We start from the raw sequence: 17,313 nt of genomic DNA on the forward strand, positions 1-17,313 counted from the left end.
TTCCACAAAGATATCACCGTGCACTTACGAAACCTCGGCGGTCCCACGTGCGCAGCTATCCACGCACCGCTGAGACACGCCGCGGCTCTTCGCAGCCTCCCTCTGCTGGAGAGGTCCGCCCGTGTGTCCCCCACCGGTGGTGCTGCTTCAGCCCAAAACGTCGGAGCAAATCCGCCTCGAGCTGCTAATTAGGGTAATGAGGGCAAAAGCCTAATCAGGCTGTGAGAGCTGTGCGGCACAGGGGGTGTTCGGTCATCAGAGGGACAGAGAGCACAAAGAGCCCTCCGTGTGCTGCTCCTCACTGCTTTCCTGGGAGTCCAGCACCCCTGGGAGGGGTCTGCAGCACAACTGCCGTTTCCCACAGCCGCTGTGCCCCAGAGAAGCTCGGAGAAGGGGCACTGCGGGATGGGAGCGGTGTCGGGGGGATGCAGTGCGCGTCCCAAATGCCCCCAGCATTAACAGTCCGACACTCAGCCGGGAGGAACCGCTTCCCCCGGGGGCACAGGCCCCCCCAGCGCCCGGAGCACACGGACGGGGTCAGCACGGAGCAGCGCTGCCCCGCGTCCAGGCGCTGCGGAGCCGCTGCTGTGCGGGGAGGGGCGCGGAGCGGCACGAGGAAGGGCTCTGTTTGCCCAGGGATGTAACGGCAGGAAGAAACAATAAATGAAACGTCGGGAAGGTCGTAAAGGGACTTCGAGGAATTGCAGGGAGCGGGGCTTTGTGCGCTTCCCGATAAGCCGCGCGTTTCAAAGGGTCCCGCGGCGGAGCGGCGGCGAATTGAAAGCGGTCCCGGGCAGCGGAACGGGCGGATTCCCGCAGGAAGAGCATTTCGGGCGTTCCTGCCGCTCCGTGGCTCCGTGCCCACTGACGGTGGGACCGTCCCCGCGGACAAAACGCGCGGCTCTGCCCAGGGGATGCTGCGGGGTGTTCGTCATCACCCATGGCACTGAGCTGCATAGGTGTGTGTGTGTGTGTGCGTGTGTCTGTGCCTTAACGTGCTCCCCACGCCCCCAGGTCCCCGAGAGCTGCGCTGGGGGACTCAGCCCCGACGGCTCCTGGGGTCACGCGAGGCGATGTCCCGCACGCGGCGGAATGAACAGTGCCCAGAGCAGCGCCCGCCCCGCACGCGGCCCCGCCCCGCCCGTGGTGCCAGAGGGCAGCGCCCTCCCCCCTTCCCTCCTCTCCCTCCCCTCCCTTCCCCTCCCCTCCCCTCCCGCAGCACACCTGGCCCGGTGGGAGGGAGCGGCCCTATATCCCGGGTGCTCCCGGAGGGGCCGTGCTGGGAGGGGTTGAGCGGCTGCGGTGCAGGTACTGCGCGCATCTCGGGGCTTTCTGTGCTTTCATTTCAGTTCTTCCTTTTGACTTTCCCTGCTCGCGGTGGTTGTGGTTGTGTTGTTTCTTCCCCCCCCGCTCGGTGCGTACCCTCTGCTGGGCCGCTGCCTCCTGTGAGCAGAGCCCACCTTCCCCGCGGAGGGCTCGCGGTGTGCGGGGCGGTGCGGGGCGGTGCGGTGGGGGGAACGCGCCCACTGCGCGATGTGTGCGGACAGCTCCTCGGCCGCGAGCTGCTGCGATGCTGCAGCCCCAGAGATCCGGGCAGAGTTTGCGTGGGGGCTGTGCGAGTGGGTGCGGGCTGCACACCTCATCCACGCAGCAATGGGTGCGAGGAGAGCAGTGCTGTGATTATGGGGGGGGGTCCTCATCCCGTCCTGGGGTCTTGTCTCACATGGGGACGTCAGTGCTGTCCCTGTGGGACACATGTAGTATGACTGAGCACAGTGATGTGCTTAAAGCTCTGCTGGCTCCTCTGTGGCCCTCCTCTTAGCACCCCCAAATTGTGGGGGGACAGCCCCCGGTGCTGCAGCTTTTGGTGAAACAAGGCCGTGTAGCACAGCCTGCCAGGGAGACCTGCCTGCAGGCAGCAGGAGGAATCCAGGCTGCAGCTCCAGAGGTCTCATGTTCCCGTAACTCATCCCAAGCATTCCTGGGATTAGCCAACACCATCTATTTTTGGACAGACCTCCTCTGGAGGTGCAGCCCTGCTGTGAGCCCCACTGGGGGGGAGATGGGCAGGAGCCCTACTGGAGGAGAGGAGAGGAGAGGGTCCTGAGGGGGAGGTGAGGAGGGGGAGGGCAACTGGAGCAGCAATTCCAATGCTGCTGCCACCCCTCCTCACCCAGCACCCCAGAACCTTCCCAGAAACACCCCCTCCCAGGGCTGTTTACTGCTGAGCCTCCGATGGCTCTCACTGGGGTGGACACCCCCTGGCCCCAGTGCAGACCCCCACAGCTGCAGAGCTGTGCTGCTCGGTGTCTGCAGGCAAGCCAGGCTGCTCTGTGACCATAGCAGCTGTTTTGCTCAGCTCAGCAGCACGCCCTGCCCGTCGGGGCAATCACCGAGCAGCCCTGCGGTCATTAAGCCGGGTGTGATGAGCTCTGTAGGTCAGGGTGTCTCGAGGCTTTTCCTTGTTGACGGTGTCCGTGTGCCGGGGTCGGCCGCCCCAGGCCTGGCGTGCTGCGTTGGGCTCCGTGTCCCAGCTCGGATGTCCCTGCCCCAAGGAATCGTGCCGGGACACCGAGGAGGACTCTGCCCCACACATGTGGGGCGCCATGTGGCCGCTGTGCTGCGGTGCCTGCGGGTCATGTGCTGCCCACGTGTGGGCGTTATCGTGCGGGGTGTGCCCACTGCAGCCCTGCTCGGGGCGGCTGATTTCCATTTCCTGCGGCAGTGTTTTTTCTCCGTCCCCTTCTGGTTCTGCACAAACCCAGAGCTGAGCGGTGCGTGGGGTGTCCCGCTGCCCTGGGAAGCTCCGTGGGCAGCTCCTGAAGCCGCAGGGCCTGGGGCGAGCCCTGATCCCATCTCAGCGGGCACGAGGAAGAGGAGAGGCTCAGTGTGGGAGCACAGCACTGTGAGGAGCGGGCACTGCTCCTGGGACGCTGCGCGTTGCTCTGAGCCTACTGACATCAACCCCAGCCGTGCCGTGCTGGCCGAGCCAGGCAGCTCCGCTCCCGGGGGGGGGGGGGGGATCCGATTTTCACTCGTGGCTCTGACCTGGGATGACTCTTCCTCTCCATTGAACAGACGCTCCCTCCCGGGCCCGGTGCCCGCGTTGCTGTGCGGGTGGGGTTTGGGGGTCCGCTCAGGTGTGAGCCCCAGGAGCTCGCGGGGCACCGCTCATCACCGCAATTACTCATCGCCGTCGGACGCGACGGGAGCGCGGCCCCCGCCCACGGAGCGACGTGTCTGCTGCCTAATCCTCTGACTCCAGCCTTAATCAGCCGGAGATAGCCGGGCCAATTAGTCAGGCGATCAGGCCTGGTGCAGGAGAGGGCAAATATTTTGGGAGGTGCAGAGCGGTGTTTGCGTTACGCGCTGCTCTGCGGGACGTGGGGCAGCCCTGAGCCCGTGGCTGTGACGTCCTCCGGGCTCCCCCAGCAGTGCTCGCTGCCCCCGAGGTGTGGGGAGCCCCTCGTCCTGCGTGTCCCTGAGCTCGGTGCGGTGGAGGCCGTGCCGAGCGGGGTGGGATGCCGTCCCGTCCCGCACCGCCTCCCGCTCGCAGTTTCGCTGCAGTCGGCCCCTGCCCGCGGCGCTCCTCGCGTAACGCTGCTCTCCTGCATTCCTCAGATTCCTCTTCTGTTGGAGCCGCGGGCTGAGGGGGGGAGCCCCGGCTCCGTGGGGCCGACGTGGGAGCAGCAGCAGCGGCAGGAGGAAGAAGAGGAGGAGGAGGAGGGTCGCCGTGCAGCCATGTCGCAGGTCATCCACAGCCACGTGCTGCGCGTGGGGCAGAGCGTGTGCGTCCCAGCGCAGGAGGGCACCCAGCGCCGGCCCGCCCCGTGCTCCTATTACTCGACGGACGCCTGGGCTGAGCCCGGTGCCGTGCGCTGCACCGCGGCCCCACTGCCCCCCCGGGGGCTGCAGGGGGGTCACCCCACACCGCAGGAGCCGTCCCCGCCGCGGGAGGACGTGGGCACGGAGCCCGGCACCCACCTCTCCTTGGACATCTCCATAGAGAACCTCAACCGGATGATCCTGGAGATCGACCCCAGCTTCCAGCCGCTCTCCTGCCAGCTGAAGAAGGACGTGGCCGTGCCCGCTGCCCGGGGGGGTGCTGCCAGCCCCCCACAGCACAACACGGAGGCGGCAGGTGGGCGGGGGCTGCAGGCTCCCACCTCAGCCCCGGGCTGAGGATGAGGATGCTGTGGGTGCAGTGATGTTCCCAGCGTGACCCATGTCACATTGGAGTGTGATGGGAAGGAGAGGGGGCCGGGTGCCCTCTCATACCTGTAATGTCACATCCCACATACTCTGTGGGACCACCAGGGAGAGCAGCCTTTAACCCAGGCTGATGCTTGCTTCCCTGCGTTTGGAGGAGGCACTTCCCACTCTCAGAGAGCTCCTGGCCCACGTTGCTGCCAGCAGTGACTGCAGATGTGTGGTGATGCCCCTGACCCCACAGAGCCCCATTCCCAGCAGGGCCCTTCCTGGGTGATGCTTCACCCACAGAACATGGGACCTTTTTCCAGAGCTGTGTGCTCCTCCATACCTGGCACCCGCAGCGTGGAGCAGCGTGCACACATTCTGCAGCGCATCATCCCCACCCCACCCGGCACTGTGCTGCCCCCGGCCCCGGGGCCCTGCCCGTGTCTGGGCGGTGCTGTGCGTGGTGCTGCTGCAGGCAGTGGCCGTGTGATGCTGCGTGGTGAGGTGTGCTGCCGATGGGGCACAGGGTTGGGGTGTGCTGCTGTGCTGACAGCCGGAGGTGGCTGGGTTGTACGGCACCAAGATGCAACGGGAATCTGTTTGCAGCCCTCCTTCCAGAGGTAACATCCCACCTAAGGGCATGGCACGACCAGTCCTCCCCGGCTCCTTGTGGGATCTCCTGCAGGTGCTGTGGGGCTGGGGATGCCCCAGCTGGGCAGTGAGGAGCTGGGAATGGGATGTGTAGGGTGCGGTGTGTGGGCTCTGCACGGGGCTTGGGCGTTCCCCACACGGCTGCACCTCGTGCTGTGCCCACGGGAGGGGTGGCCTTGCAGATAAGGGCTGTGGCAAAGTGCACGCTGGGCCCTTTGCTCCTCGTGCTAGTGCTTCAGGCGGGGAGGTGGGCAGCAGTGCCCACCCACAGCCCCCAGCAGGCAGCGTGCAGCTGGGCTGGGAAAGCTGGTGCCACGTGTGGGACTGAGCAGCTGGCAGTCTGACCCCGTGCCTGGTGGGAAAAGCCGTTTTCCATTTTGTCTTAGCTCTTTTTCCATGCAGGCTTCGCTGCTGCTCTGCAGAGAGGGCAGTGCCCATCCCTCGGGCTCCGTCTCCGTGTCTCCTCCCCAGCAGGCGGGCAGCCCTGCTCAGACCCCATGGCACTTTCCAAACGATTTGCACACCCTCCTTTCTGCCCGAGGTGCTGCTCAGCTCCTGAAAGGCAGCCAGGGCTGGCAGGAGGCTGCGTGTGCCTGGGGGCACGTGGGAGGGCTTTGCCCTCGTCTGATGGGAAACACGACGTGGGTTTGGATCCTCTTTGTGGCCGGAGAGTTTCCATTGCACTGTGGCAGCGGGACCGGCCCGGAGCAGGGCTGGGGAGTGGGGAGCAGCCCTCGTGCCCACCCGTGCTCCCACTGCCGCTCCTTGGTGCTGAGCAGCATGCCAACATCCCGAGCAAATATTTGAGGTTGAACCACACCTGATAAGGAGGAGCCTCGGTGCGAGGCACAGTTGTTTCCTCAGAGGAGGATATTTTTCTCCTCCTGATGGAGATGCTGGCACGCAGTGCCCGGCGGTTTTTGGTGCTTTGAGCACGACGGCTCTGCTGTGTGCAGTGCACGGCTCAGGAGGGCTGGGTGAGCTGCAGGAGCTGAGGACAAAGCTGGGCATGTTGGGAGCGAGGTGCCTGGGGCGGGGGCTGAGGTGTACCCCCCCCCCCCCGCTGCCTGCTGCTGCAGGCTCTGCTGGCTCAGCCCGGACTGCGGCTTGTTGAGGGATGCAGAAGGAAACGTGGGTGGAAATCCACCGCCCGCAGTGCGCAGCCCCTCCCTGGGGGGGTCGTGCCGTGGTGTTTGTGGGGCTCTGAAGCTCAGGTGGCTGCTCTGCGCTGCGTGCCCCAAAGCAGGGCAAGCAAAGGGGCTGCAAGGTGCAGCCCCCCCACACCGGGGAGCCTCGGAGTGACGGGGGGACCGTGTGGGCAGGGCCCCCCCGGCCTGACGTCACGTTGGATGGTTTTCCCTTGAGTCAGGCACAAACACAGCCGCTGCCACAGGGAGCACCCACAGCAGGTCCCAGCAAGCAGCGTGCAGTGCTGGCACGGGGGGGTCAGGCAGATGTGGCCGCACGTAACCCTCCCACAGCCGCTGGCACGGGGACGTTGGGGGCTGGGGTTACCCGACAGGCGCTGGATTGTAACGGCCCTCCTCTTTCTGCCTCCAGATATTAAGTACATCGAGATGACACCGACCACAGCCAAATGCACCGAGGTGCTGCAGGGCTCCCCCGGCCCCTTCTCCAGGTCTCCCAAGAGCAGCGGCCTCCTGCCCTACACAGCAGCACCCAGAGGGCACTGCACCAATGGCAGTGTGGTGTTCTCCAGCCCTGCACGGCCCGGCAGCCCCCGCTCAGCCCCCTCGGGCTGTGCCATCTCCGAGAGCATCGCCGTGCCCCGGCAGAGCGTCTCCCCCCGCACCTCCCCGGGTGCCGACCAGCTGCTGAAGCCCATGCAGGCAGTGAGGGCACAGCAGAGGGGCAGCGGGGTGTCCCTGCTCTCCATGAGCCCTGGCTCTGACACCAGCTACGTCTTTGGGAGGTGAGCGCAGCCCTGTGCCCGCCCCGGGCTGGCGGTGGGGGTGGATGGGGTACCCCGGTCCCATTGTCCCAGCCCTTACCCCTTGGGGTGGTGTGGGCTGTGGGCAGATGCGTGCTTGCTGTCCCAGCCCTGCAGCCCCTCCTGATGCTTCCCTCCTTCCCTCCTCCTGCAGCAGCACCCACTCACTCCGCACCAGTGACCCCGACACCGCCTGCCCATCCCCCCCAGGCTCCGTGGGCAGCCCGCAGCCATCGTCACCTGGCACCAGGTCTCATTCTGGAGAAGCTCTGTGCCACCCCCGGCCCCCCACAGCCTCCCCTGTCCCATCCAGCCTCTCCCTGAAGGGCCAGGCCAGCAGCTGTCCCCCCTCCATCCTCCCCGACGTCCCAGTGCTGCTGGTCAATGGGTGCTTGGAGCCAGGTGGGATCCCCCTCCCTGGGCTGAGCACGGCAACCACAGCCCCTGCACAGCTCAGCACCCTGAACAACGCGCTGTCAGCACCCGTGCTCACCTCTGCCCCTGACAGTAAGTGCCCTGCAATAGGGCAGCTCTTGGGGGGAGGGGGGAATTCGTCTGCGGGGGACATGGGGTCAGTGCTGGAGCTGAGGACGTCCCCATGGCTCCTGGTTTGGGGAGGTGGGGGGACCAGCAATGCTCCGGTCCCACTGGAGGAGGTGCAGATGCACTCATTGACGGCAGCTGAGAGCAAGGGCTGTAGTTCTGTCAGTTCATAGCGGTGTGGGGCTTGGAGCTGGGGGGAGGAGGATGGGGTTCCCAATTGCTCTGGAGGACATAAAAGGTTCCGAGGTCTGTGAGGTCCCTCATTCAGGGGCAGACAATGGGGCCGTTGTGCTCTGGGGCGATCAGCAGAGGCAGCTCCCCGGGCACGGGGCTTTAATTGGGATTCTCGTGGGAAAAGCGGGAGAGCTGTGCAGGTCAGCAGGAGGGAGCGATCCCCCACCAGGGCCGTGCTCCTCACAGCCGTTGGGGTCCCCAGCTCTGCTCACAACCCCGCAGGTCCCCTCCGGGCCGGGCAGCCCACCATGAAGTTTGTGATGGACACCTCCAAGTTCTGGTTCAAGCCCACCATGAGCAGGGACCGAGGTGAGGATGGGCACCCGGGGCGGCCCCGTGCCCGGGGTGGGGGACCCCACTGCACCGTGCTGAGCCCCACTGTGCCCCACAGCCATCCAGCTGCTGCAGGACCGGGAGCCGGGCGCGTTCCTGGTGCGGGACAGCACGTCGTACCGCGGCTCCTTCGGGCTGGCCATGAAGGTTCCCGGCACTCCAGGTGGGGGCCTGGTGGGGGTGGGAGGGTGCCACTGTGCCGAGCTGCCTCGTGGTGCTCACAGCCCCTCTGTGTCACCCAAAGGCGATGACAGCAGTGACCTCGTCCGGCACTTCCTCATCGAGTCCTCGGCCAAAGGAGTGCACCTGCGGGGCGCCAGCGAGGAGCTGTACTTCGGTAAGGACGGAGCTGCCATGCCACCCCCTCCCAGCCCTCCCCTCCGCGCCCCTACTCCTGTGCTCCCCGGGGCCGGAGCGCTGTGGGGCGGTGGGGGCTGAGCACTGCTCTGCTCGGTGCTGCAGGGAGCCTGCCCGCCTTCGTGTACCAGCACGCCATCACCCCGCTGGCACTGCCCTGTGCACTGCGCATCCCCACCCAAGGTACGTGTGAGCACAGTGCTCCTGCCCCCCACGCCCCCCCACCCCCCCCACCCCCCCCCGCCTCGTGTCCCGGCTGTGCTGCACTGCGCTGAGTGCTGGAAGGCCCACGCCAAGCCCTGAGCACGTCTGTGCCCCACGCAGATCTCACAGAGGGAGAGGACGGCCCCGACTGCGGCCCCGACCCCACGCAGTCCCCGCTGAAGGGGTCCGCAGGTGAGCGCAGAGCCGTGGGGGTCCTGAGGCAGACGCTGAGCCCAAAGCCCTCCACCTTCACAGCACCTCTGGTTTTTAGGGCTCTCCCCCTATTGCCTTCTCTCAGGGCACAGAACGGGGGGGTCCCAAGGAGGGGAAGGGGCACGGGGGCTGTTCAGAGCCAATGCTGGATTCCACTGAGGGCCCCATTGGGGGTGGGCGGGGGCTGAGGGTGGGAGCGGGGGGGGAGGGGGCAGTGCTGGTGTCACACTGCGGTCACTGCTGGAAATTCTGAACAAGGAGTTGGCAAGCAGAAAAGTTCAGCCTGACCAGGAGCAGCACAGTCAGCCCCAAATGTCTTCGGCTGGCCCGAAGCTGTCAGCTGGCCTGGGGGGGCTTCTGCTTTTCATTACTACAAGTATGCAGTAAACAGAAGGGGGGGGGGGGGGAGGGAAGCCGGATCTGACATTTAGAAACCAGAAATTAAACATTCTGACTTTTAAAACAATGAGCACAAAGCATTTGAGTCAACTGGAATGCAAATTCGCAGAGAATTTCCGCATCCCCCAATCCCTCGTTATCAGCAGAACCGACCTCACCCACGAGCACCGCTCCCGTCCCGGGGGGGTGTGGGGTCTGCAGGGATGCAGAGGGATGCAGAGGGATGCAGAGGGGCTGTGTGCTGTCCCTGCAGAGTGCAATGCTCTGTACCTGGGCTCGGTGAGCACGGAGTCGCTGGTGGGAGCCCCGGCCGTGCAGAAAGCCACATCCTGCACCCTCGAGATGGATCCGCTGCCCACCCCCACCCTCGTCCGCCTGAGAGCATCGGAGCAGGGCGTCACGCTGACGGACGTGCAGAGGAGGTCAGGGCTGGGGCAGCTCCTGCTCCGCGGCGCTGCAGTCCGGGATGGGCGCGGAGCGGTGCTGCTCCTGGAGCAGTGGGTGGTGGTGTCCCAGCGCTGCTGTGGGGCTGCACGTGGTGCCCCCCAAGCCTGACGCTGTGCCCCCCCTCCCTGCAGGGTGTTCTTCAGGCGGCACTACCCGCTGACTGCTGTCCGCTTCTGCGGGATGGACCCCGAGGGCAGAAAGTGAGTGTGGGGCGCAGGGGACAGTGGGGGCGAGCGTGGCTGTGCCGAGCTGAGCCACGGGTGTTCTCCTTCCCCTTTAGGTGGCAGAAGTACTGCAAATCCTCCAGGTGAGAGCCTGACCCGGCGTACAACCCATGCTTGGAAACAGGTTTGAGGTGGGGGTGGATGGGGCTCTGACCTCACTGCGCAGGGGAGGGGAGGGGCTCAGCTCTGTGCCCCCAGATGGGACCCCCGCCCAGCCCCTGCCCCCCCCCCCCCCCCGGGCACAGGCAGCAGCGCAGCTCTTCCTCTCCCCATCAGAGGATGCAGCACTGCCAGAACACTTCTCCCGGCCGCTCTCCTCCCCAGCAAACGTGACTGGGGTGTGGGCCAAGGAGGGGATGGAGCGGGATCGGTGCCGGGATCGGTTGGAGCGGATCCCTCTGCAGCTCAGCGCCTCTCCCTCTCCTTTCCCACAGAATCTTTGGGTTCGTGGCCAAGAGCCAGACAGATTCGGAGAACCTGTGCCACCTGTTTGCAGAGTACGACCCCGTGCAGCCGGCGGCACTTGTCATCGACCTCATCACCAGGCTGCTGCCCGCCCCATAGCGCCCGGCCGCTGCCGTGGGTCGGGACAGGACGGGTGTGCCGAGCCCCCTCCCCACAGCCACAGCCTCGTGCCCCCTCCCCATGGTGAGGGGGAGGTCTGGGGGGGCCGTGGCAGCACGGCAGCATCGCAGTGCCTGCAGTCGGTGTGCTGGAAGCTCCCGCTCTCCTCTGCGTGCCCCGGCAGCACAGCTGTGCCCACCACCCAACGCCTCTGCCCTTTGTGCAAAGCGCTGTCCCAGAGCACCGCGACCCCGCACCCACGAATAAACGCAGCGCTTTGGAGGGACCCGGGACGCGTTTGGGCCGCAGCCCCCGCTGACGTCAATGGGCTCAGCCCCGCAGCGCTGGGTCCGCGCGGACCCCCCCTCCCCCCGCACCGCTCTCATTTTGGACTCTGCGCCGCGCGGCCCTCGGGGGGGGGTGGGGGGGGTCAATAAATCAGCGCATTGTTTATCTCACTGCAGCGATTTAGGAACCGAAAGCATCGCTGCCCCCCAGCCGTCCCAGGAGCCACAAAAGGGGGGCTGAGCGTCGCCCTCATTAAGCGACGCCTAATTGCGGCGGTGGGACCCGCAGGCAGCGCTGCTGCGGCTCCTCGGCTCTGCGGCAGCGGCACAGTCCAAACGCTTTGGCTCTGAGCGGCTCCGGGGGGAGCGCTGCGGCGCCGCCCAGCCGGGCCCCCCCCGCCCGGAGAGCTCCGCTTTGCAGCACTGCCAGCGGAGCGGGGCCGATGTGCGGGGGGGGGGGGGGCACGGTGCTGTCCAGCTCGGGGTGTCCCATCGCACAGCCAGGACCTGGTTCATGTCTGGGGCCGTTCGGTGTCACCCCACCGAGGGGACGTGGGGGTGGCACAAAGCGCCCACACTTTGTGCTCTGAGCTCTTTGGGGTGGGGGGTGTCCCCGTGGGCATCCCATCCCCGCATGTGTGGAGTCACGGGGGGAAGGGGAGCGCGGCCATTAAACACAGCGACTGCTTTTGCTTTTCTTTTTTTCTTGTAACGATACAAAGCTTCAAGTTTACTGTAAGAGAAGGACGGTGCTACAGAGGCTGAGTGATGGGGTCAGCCGAGAAAGGGGGCACAGCCATCGTATGAGGGCGGAAAGGAGACGGCGGGGTCACGGCAGGGTCACAGTGGGATCATGGTGGGGAGGTCCTGCTGGTACACAGCAGTGCTGACCCCGCAGGACCCCTCACCCCACGCTCAGCCCCGTTCCCGCTGCCATTTCTCACCCAAAGGACCCGGAAGGGAAAAGCAGCCGACGCAGCCGCTCCCGTGGGATGACAGCGTCGTAATCATCGTCATAAGGAAAGAAAACATCGGGTACAGAAATAGTGAGAATGTTTCAGCTGAAAATTCCGCCTCGGTGAAGAACAGCAGAGCTCGCGTTGGGAAGCCATCCTGCCCACAGTGAGAGGACAGCAATCACGAGGGGGGGCGGGGGGAGCAGCTCAGCACAGGGCACTGAGCGGGACATCCCAAAGCTTTTAAATATGACAGACGTGGGGGGGGGCAGTGGGGTCGGTGGCATCAATGCTCCCCGGGTGGTGGGGGCTGCAGCTGCACCAGGAAAAGCTGACGCCGTTGGTGCCCCCACCCCGGGGTGAAGGTCCTTATTGCTCATTGCAGCCCCCACCCCCATGCACACGAGGGCAGGGTGACGCTGGTGGCAGCAGGATGGGGTCCCTCCCCTCCCTGCCCACATGGCCGGGGGGGGGGGCCAAGGCACTCGTGCTGTGCATTCAGGGTGGACGTGGGGAAGGCACTGCAGTGGGGGCTGCTTCAGGCGGGGAGGGGTGCAGCGGTGCTCTCTCCTTTATGCATCTCCACCAAATCGGCCTGAAAGCAGCCCCGCTGGCACCCAGAGCATCCATCTGTCCACACCAGCGTCCACGCAGGACGGGGATGCCCCCGGTGGGTGGTGGGCGGTCACAGCGTTGGGGTGGCACGGTGCCGTGTGCCACGGGCAGAGCAGGGCAGCGTGGGGGGGGCACAGCGGGGTCCCCCGGCGCCAGGAGTTGCTCAGCAGATGTGTCCCCTCTCCTCCGCAGCCCCGGCAGGCAGCCCGGCTGCGCTCACACTCACATGCTGTCCGCTGGCTGCTGGCAGTCCAAGTCCCCCTTCATCTCCAGGAAGCCCGGCAGCTTCACCCCCGTCTTGCGGTCCACGCACCAGCACTTGCCCCGCTGCCCATCCAGCGCCGGGTGACACTAAGGGGGACGGCTCCAGTGAGTGTCCCCGGAGCCATGGCAACCCCGGGGGCTTCTGCAGCTCCCACCGAAACCCGGTGCCCTCTGCACCCCCATAGCCCCGCAGGACCCCCCCCCCCCGCCCACCTGCTTGGGGTGGAAGTTGCCGTTGCGGTCGCAGTTGGGGATGGGGATGACATAGAGGTCCTCGTGTGTCCGTGTCTGCGAGGCCGCCAGCCGCTCCAGCGCACGGTGCAGCTCGCTCTGGCACGAGCCCTGTGCCTGCAGGGAGGGGGGGCTGAGCTCACAGCAGGGCACCGCGCGTCCCCCCCAACCCCACAGCCCCTCCGGCTGCCGGCCCCCCCTCCTGCCCCGGTGCCCCCCAGTGCTCACGATGGGCCGGGTCTCCTCGCGGTGGTGTGGGCTCCCGCTGCTGCGCATCTTGTTGCCGTTGTTGACGCGCTTCGCCTGCTGCTTCTGCAGGCACTTGCGGTCGTGGATGCTGCAGGGGCTGAAGCTGTTGTTGGGGTGCTCAATCTCCTCCTTCTCTGTAAGGGCACGGCAGGGTTCAGCAGCACAGGGCAGCGCTCAGTGCCCCCCATGCAATGCCCCACCCCCGGCACAGCTCTGGGCCCCCTCGCAGCACAGGGAAAGGCCCTCAGGAGCTCAGTGTGCTTCCACGTGGCTGTTGTTGCAGGGTCACCATTCACACCCCGCGCAGGGGGTGCCCTGCCAGCCCCACGCAGCCACGCACCACCAGGCACCGTGGGGGGGTTGGGGGAGAGGTGACCCCGGGACACACAGAGCGCCAGTCAGCCCCTGCAGCCCCCAAAACTGCAGTGGGACTGGGGCTGCGGGGCCCCACCAGGCTCTGCTCAGGGCGCACAGCCCCAGCCCCCCACCCTCCCCCCCCCACTGCCGGGACATGAAAGCAGGAATTCCAGGAATAGGACAGTCCACCTCCTGCTGGCCGGCCCGGGGGGGCGGCGCTTGGCATCCCCCACCCGCACGGAGCCAAACTGCAATCCCAGATGTTGGCAGCTGGGAGGGAGCGTCATGAGACCCGCGCTGCTCCGTCTGCGGAGGGCTGCGGGTCCCCCTGCCTCCAGGCCACTGCTGCCTTCAGCCCTCACACCGCTCTTCCCGCAGCAGGGAGGGGTCGGGCCCTGCGGTGTCGGTGCTCGGAGGAGGGCTGGGCACCGGCGCCGGGCGGCTGCGGCGGTCACCGAGCAGCTCCCCGTGCCCTGGGTAAAGTTCACGGTGCACCTGGCTGGCAATCCCTTCTCCATCACTGTAATATTTGCTTTTTGTTTTATCTGTCCTTTTTTTTTTTCCAGGAAGCGGCTCATACCCTTGACATTTGAAACATAAATTTGTCACCCACTGCAGCACGACTCCGGGACCCCTGGCAGCCCCGTTCACTGTGTCACATCCCCACGGCACCGTGTCACATCCACGGGGACTCACTCGGGGACGCAGCTCCTCGGGGACGCCTGGCACCGCGGGCCCCAAAGTCCCAGTGCTGCTCCCGTGGAGAGGACACGGGGCACAGAGTGGCACAGCTCTGCGCCAGAGCCCGGCACGGGACCGGAGCCCCACTCCCAGCCTGGCCCCCCTCCCCCCTCCAGCCGCTGTCAGTGTCAAATCTCTCGGCTAAATAAAACCAGATGCCAGTAACATTTTCTGGAGGTCCCCAGGAGCGCGGGGCTCCGGGCAGCACGGCAGCGCTCCGCCGGCACCAGCTCCCCACCGCGGCCCCCGGCTCCGGGCCCCCTCCCCGCTGCAGGATGGCTGCGGTTCAGGGCGAGCTCCCACCCGGCCGAGGAGCCTCTCCTGCTGCTGGCAGCGCTCCTGCGCCGAGCTGGGCGGCAGAACTTCGAGTGGAGCACAAAGATCTGGGAAAAGCAAACTGCACAGAGCCAGGAAGGAGATCTGGAGCTCGCACGGCCCGCAGCGCCAACGGGGGAGGAAACCCCCACTGCTGGGCTTGGGGTGCCGCCTCGGGAGGTCAGGGGTTTCAGCCTGGCCCGAGGACAGCAGCAGACACAAGCGAGTCATTCAGCGTCGCCTTCAATTAGCGGGAGCCGCTAACGAGGTTAGTCACATGCCGAGCGTGTGATCCACGGCACCGCGCAGCGGGAGGAGTGCCCCGAGGCAGCGAGGAGCACACGGAGCATCCCCGCCCCAACCGGGACACCGCTGGGACAGGGCAAGAGCCGGCAGCCTCCACGGGGTCACATTTTCCCTGACACAACTATTCCCCCATCATTGAGCCACCCGTGGTGTGTGCTGGGGGACATCCTCGCTGCCACCCGCAGGTCCTGGGTGGCCGAAGCGCCACGGGGCAGAGCTGTGGCACCAGGTGCCGTGGGGAGGGAGCGATGCCGCTGCAGCCTCTGCCCCACTGCTCCTGCTGCTCTGGGTGCGGGGAGTGGGGCAGGGCCCTGTCCTTCCCCATGGGGTGCCCCAAGCACCAGGCTCGTGGCCGCGCTGTCCCCTCCTGCCACCCGCAGCACCGCCTGCATGGTGCCCGGCACACGATCCCAGGGCCACCCACGGCCCCAGTGCAGCCACACCAGCACAGGAAGCGAAGGAAAAAGCTGCAGCTCCATTTCCTAAAGGCTCTGGGAAAAAAAATGCTGCGTTACGCACAGCAAAGCCAAAACCAACAGCGCTTGGCAGCCCGGAGCAGACACGGGCCAGGGAGCACAGACAGCTCCTGCAGGATGTGGGCTGGGGACCCCCAGAGGATCCCACCAAGTGCTCACAGCCAACGCCTGCCCGGGGAGGGGTGGATGGGGGCCCTCACAAAGAGCCCTCAGCACTGGAGACGGGACACAGCAGGGAGATGGGACGTCCCCACCGCTCCGCTCCCGTGCCCTGGGAGCCCCAGGTGTCACTGCACAGGAACCCTGGCAGAGGGCCACTCCGGACCCCGATGATGGGGGCACGGGGCAGCTGAGCAGCAGGGCCGCCCTGGACCCCACTGCCCCGCCTGGATGTGGATATGCCGACCTGCCTGCGAGGGAAGCAGGTGCCCCGCGGCCTCTTTCCTGTTTTGTGCCGGCAGCATCCTCAGGAGCGGAGCACCGGGATCTCAGGTGCACAACGGGAGCTGCTCCAGCAGCTCTGCACAGCGGCCGCAGCACCGCAGGGCCCGACCCCGCCCGGCCCACGGGCTGCACGGGCCCACTGAGGTGCCAGGAGTGGGTGGGGAAGCACAGATGTGACCCTCTGGTACCCGACCACGGTACTGCCGTGCTGGGAGCGGGCGAGGATGGCACGGAGACCACCCAGCCACAACAGCCCGTGCAGCCCAGCCCCGCTCCCTTCACCTTCAGGTTGCCCCTCCCACGCCGAGCCCCCCCCCCCCCACACCCTCTCCCCAACCGACACGGGTGGCACAAATCCCCGCGGGACGCCCCAACCCCGTCCCGCCCCCCACCCTACCTGGCTGCTGCAGGCTCTCCTGGATGGCCTCGACGTCGGCCAGGTCGGTGCAGACGCCCTGCCCGTGCATGAGGGTGTGCAGCGGCCGTGGCACGCCGCGGGGCGGGTAACACCGCAGCCCGGCCCCGCAACGCGCCGTGTACACCCCGCACGCGGTGCCCCGGCCGAGCGCGCAGGTCGCGCAGCAGCCGCAGCCCGGCTCCCGCACCAGCTCGGCGCAGCCCTGCGGGGCTTTGCAGCGGGCCAGCCGCTCCTCCGAGCACGGCGGGCACTGGATCGCCTCCTCCCCGCCTCCCCCCGGCCCCGGCCCCGCCGCCGCCGCCGCCGCCGCCGCCAGCAGCAGCACGGCGGCCCCGCACATGGCGGCCCCGCGCCGCTCCGCTCGGCGTCGGGCTGGCGGCGGGCGCGGGGCGGCGGCGGAGGCTGCTTTATGCGGCCCCGATGTGGCCACACCTCCCGCCGCCACCGGGGCCACCGGCGGAGCCGCCCCCGGCACCGCGGGGCTCCGGCTGCGGGCGGAGCGGGCACCGGGAGAGCTCCGCAGTCCCGTCCCGAGGGTCCCCGTCCCGGACGACCCCTCCCCCGCCGCACCCCGCGCTGCCCCGCAGCCGTCGCGAGGCCTGTGTGCTGCCCAGCAATGAGCCACTGGGACGGACTGGGAGGGACTGGGATGGCGGGGATGGGGATGGAGTGGGGTGAACGGGGATGGGATACGGCAGACTGGGATGGGACGGATTGGGATTGGTCGGGGTGGGGATGGGATGGAAGAGTTAAACTGGTAGAAGATTGGGATGAACTGGGATGGTATGAGATAAACTGGGATGAGCAGGGATGGGATGGGGATGAACTGGGATGGATTGAGACGGAACAGACTGGGACGGAATGGGATGGACTAGAACGCAGTGGGGGGACTGGGATGTACTGGGAGGCTGCACCGTGCAGGACAGCGGCTGGAGCTCAGGTCCGAGCACGGGCCGAGCCCCGGGGCTGCCCCGGCCCCCAGCGCCCCGCAGCGCCGAAAGCTGCGAACTGCGGAGCGGGGGGGGGAGCGGCTGCGGGGCGGGGAGCGGCGGGACGGGGCTGCGGGGCGGTGCGGGGATCCCACTGCGTGCGGGGCTCCGGCCTTCAGCCCGGGGACGGGGAAGCAGAGGTCCGGAACCACAGAACCACGGACCATCCCGAGGTGGGAGGGACCCACAGGGACCACCGAGGCCAACCCCGGCTCCGCGCAGCACCGCCCAAACCGATCCCGGCGTCTGTGAGCAGCGTCCCAAGGCTCCGTGAGCCCGGGCGGCTCGGGGCCGCCTTCCCTGCCCCACCTGGAAGGTGCAGAACCTTTTCCTGACCCCCAACGCAGC

The 17,313-nt window shown here is 67.1% G+C and overlaps 2 protein-coding genes across 3 annotated transcripts; one reads left to right on the top strand and one right to left on the bottom strand.

The window, feature by feature from the left end:
* Positions 1 to 1,262: 1,262 nt before the first annotated feature.
* TNS4 (tensin 4) lies at positions 1,263 to 10,425 on the top strand. 2 transcript variants are annotated; one of them, XM_065749099.1, is made up of 13 exons: positions 1,263 to 1,308; positions 3,622 to 4,141; positions 6,409 to 6,781; positions 6,954 to 7,306; positions 7,799 to 7,885; positions 7,968 to 8,072; positions 8,154 to 8,246; positions 8,372 to 8,449; positions 8,591 to 8,662; positions 9,336 to 9,504; positions 9,661 to 9,729; positions 9,810 to 9,836; positions 10,188 to 10,425. In XM_065749099.1, exons 2-13 carry the CDS (start codon positions 3,742 to 3,744, stop codon positions 10,315 to 10,317), a joined length of 1,956 nt encoding a protein of 651 aa, XP_065605171.1. In that variant the 5' UTR covers positions 1,263 to 1,308; positions 3,622 to 3,741; the 3' UTR covers positions 10,318 to 10,425. The 2 variants fall into 2 exon arrangements, with proteins under 2 accessions (XP_065605171.1, XP_065605170.1); XM_065749098.1 differs by having other exon boundaries at positions 7,968 to 8,246.
* A 1,871-nt stretch (positions 10,426 to 12,296) lies between these two features.
* Positions 12,297 to 16,342, bottom strand: IGFBP4 (insulin like growth factor binding protein 4). Its single transcript, XM_065749085.1, has 4 exons — positions 15,956 to 16,342; positions 12,899 to 13,053; positions 12,653 to 12,787; positions 12,297 to 12,526 (listed from the first exon to the last, which is right to left on the bottom strand). The coding sequence occupies exons 1-4, from the start codon at positions 16,314 to 16,316 to the stop codon at positions 12,398 to 12,400; spliced, it is 780 nt and encodes a 259-aa protein (XP_065605157.1). The 5' UTR covers positions 16,317 to 16,342; the 3' UTR covers positions 12,297 to 12,397.
* Between the last annotated feature and the right edge of the window lie 971 nt (positions 16,343 to 17,313).

The sequence above is a fragment of the Cyrtonyx montezumae genome, unplaced genomic scaffold (genome assembly GCF_038088225.1).
Source record: "Cyrtonyx montezumae isolate F1298 unplaced genomic scaffold, pur_monq_1.0 scaffold_58, whole genome shotgun sequence".
Lineage (NCBI taxonomy): Eukaryota > Metazoa > Chordata > Aves > Galliformes > Odontophoridae > Cyrtonyx > Cyrtonyx montezumae.